The 1,404-nt window shown below is 46.7% G+C and overlaps 1 protein-coding gene across 2 annotated transcripts in view; it reads right to left on the bottom strand.

Moving 5' to 3' along the window:
- The window catches only part of LOC108245428 (matrix metalloproteinase-16), a 56,537-nt gene that overhangs the window by 27,642 nt on the left and 27,491 nt on the right, over window positions 1-1,404 (bottom strand). For both annotated transcript variants that reach the window (XM_017432325.3, XM_017432328.3), the window contains one exon: window positions 325-486. In XM_017432325.3, the coding sequence (XP_017287814.2) occupies window positions 325-486 (162 nt within the window). The remainder of the gene's footprint in view (window positions 1-324; window positions 487-1,404) is intronic.

Genomic DNA, 1,404 nt, shown 5'->3' with positions numbered 1-1,404 from the left:
CTCCCGGCATTCTGATGTTAACAGGAAGTGACGTCACGTGTCTTCTTCCTGAGTTATTTGGGCTTATTTTGTATTGCACGCTACACAAACCCACAAAGAAGAGACTAGACCGCAGAAACGGTGGAGAATCACTTTAGAAACAATAAATATTGGGTTAAAGTTGTGGGAAAGTTGCGATTTCGCTGAGTTTGCTTGATTTTGCGTTGATAGTTGCGATCGCTACATCGCGAAATCCTGGAGGGTTAGTTATTTATTAATGGTAGTTTGGTACCAACTGCTGTCTAGTCCTCTTTAAAGCAGAATAAAGTGGAAGTGCAGCCTTACCGTAAATCTTCTGGATTCCCATCAGGTCGTCCATGGGCAGCTTGAAGTGGTCCGTGTCCATGTACTGGTAGAACGGCGCCATGATGGCCGTGGGGTCGTTGGAGTGCTCGAGGCCGAGCGCGTGGCCGAGCTCGTGGACGGCGACCAGGAAGAGGTCGTTACCTGAAGACACAGAGCAGAGGAAGAGGAGGAGGAGGGTGAGCGGCGTCACAAACAAACTGTAATAAAAACAAAGGAACCCGGCCAGCCTCGGGTTTGGTTTTTCCTGTCGTCGGGCTGCACCTGTTCTGCCTGGTGCCAGATTCACTTCAGGACACGGCCAAGTTTTTCTAAGTGCTGCTCTGGCTGATGAAAACACAGCTTTGTTTAGACAGTAAAGCGTACAACACATCTAAACCTCCTACGCTCCTAAACGAGGGAATGTGCCGCAGAAACACAAACCTTTAGGAACGTTTGCACGAATCCCCCTTCATTGAGCTCAGATAACCTTCACTAAAACTGAGGTAAATCATCTTCATCCCAAAGCGTTCCCAGGACTGAGGTCTGAGGTTCTGGGTCCGCCTCGGGGTCTCCTCCGGGAGGGATGAGCCTGGAAACCCTCCAATCAGACATCTGAACCTCTTCAGCTGACTCCCTGTGGATCTTCCTCACCTCTAAGGCTGAAGTCATTTCAGGAGCTTGTTGGTTTGGTTGTGGTTTCATACCTGATGACTACAGGTGAGTCCTAACTTCAGACCAATAAAGAGCTTTGCCTTTTGGTTTAACTTTCTGCATCACAGAAACCGAGACTCATCCCCCAGAGCCGTATCCTGAGGTAAATCACTCATTCTCCCCCTGCACATCAGCTACAATGAAGACCAAAACTGAATTAAAATAGAACCATTTATTTAAAACAAGTGACTTGAATGTGTGTAAATCCATGGGGATCAGCCTCATCTGAAGCAACAGAGGACTCAGGGCACAACCATGATGACTCACTAAAATGACATGAATTAGTTTCTATGAATGTTGATTCAAAACACAAGATTTTAGCAGAGATTTCACCTTTTTATCAAATACCAGTGAGGTGTTGTAGTTTTG

The sequence above is a fragment of the Kryptolebias marmoratus genome, linkage group LG21 (genome assembly GCF_001649575.2).
Source record: "Kryptolebias marmoratus isolate JLee-2015 linkage group LG21, ASM164957v2, whole genome shotgun sequence".
Taxonomy (NCBI): domain Eukaryota; kingdom Metazoa; phylum Chordata; class Actinopteri; order Cyprinodontiformes; family Rivulidae; genus Kryptolebias; species Kryptolebias marmoratus.
This window is presented reverse-complemented; position numbering and strand designations above follow the sequence as displayed.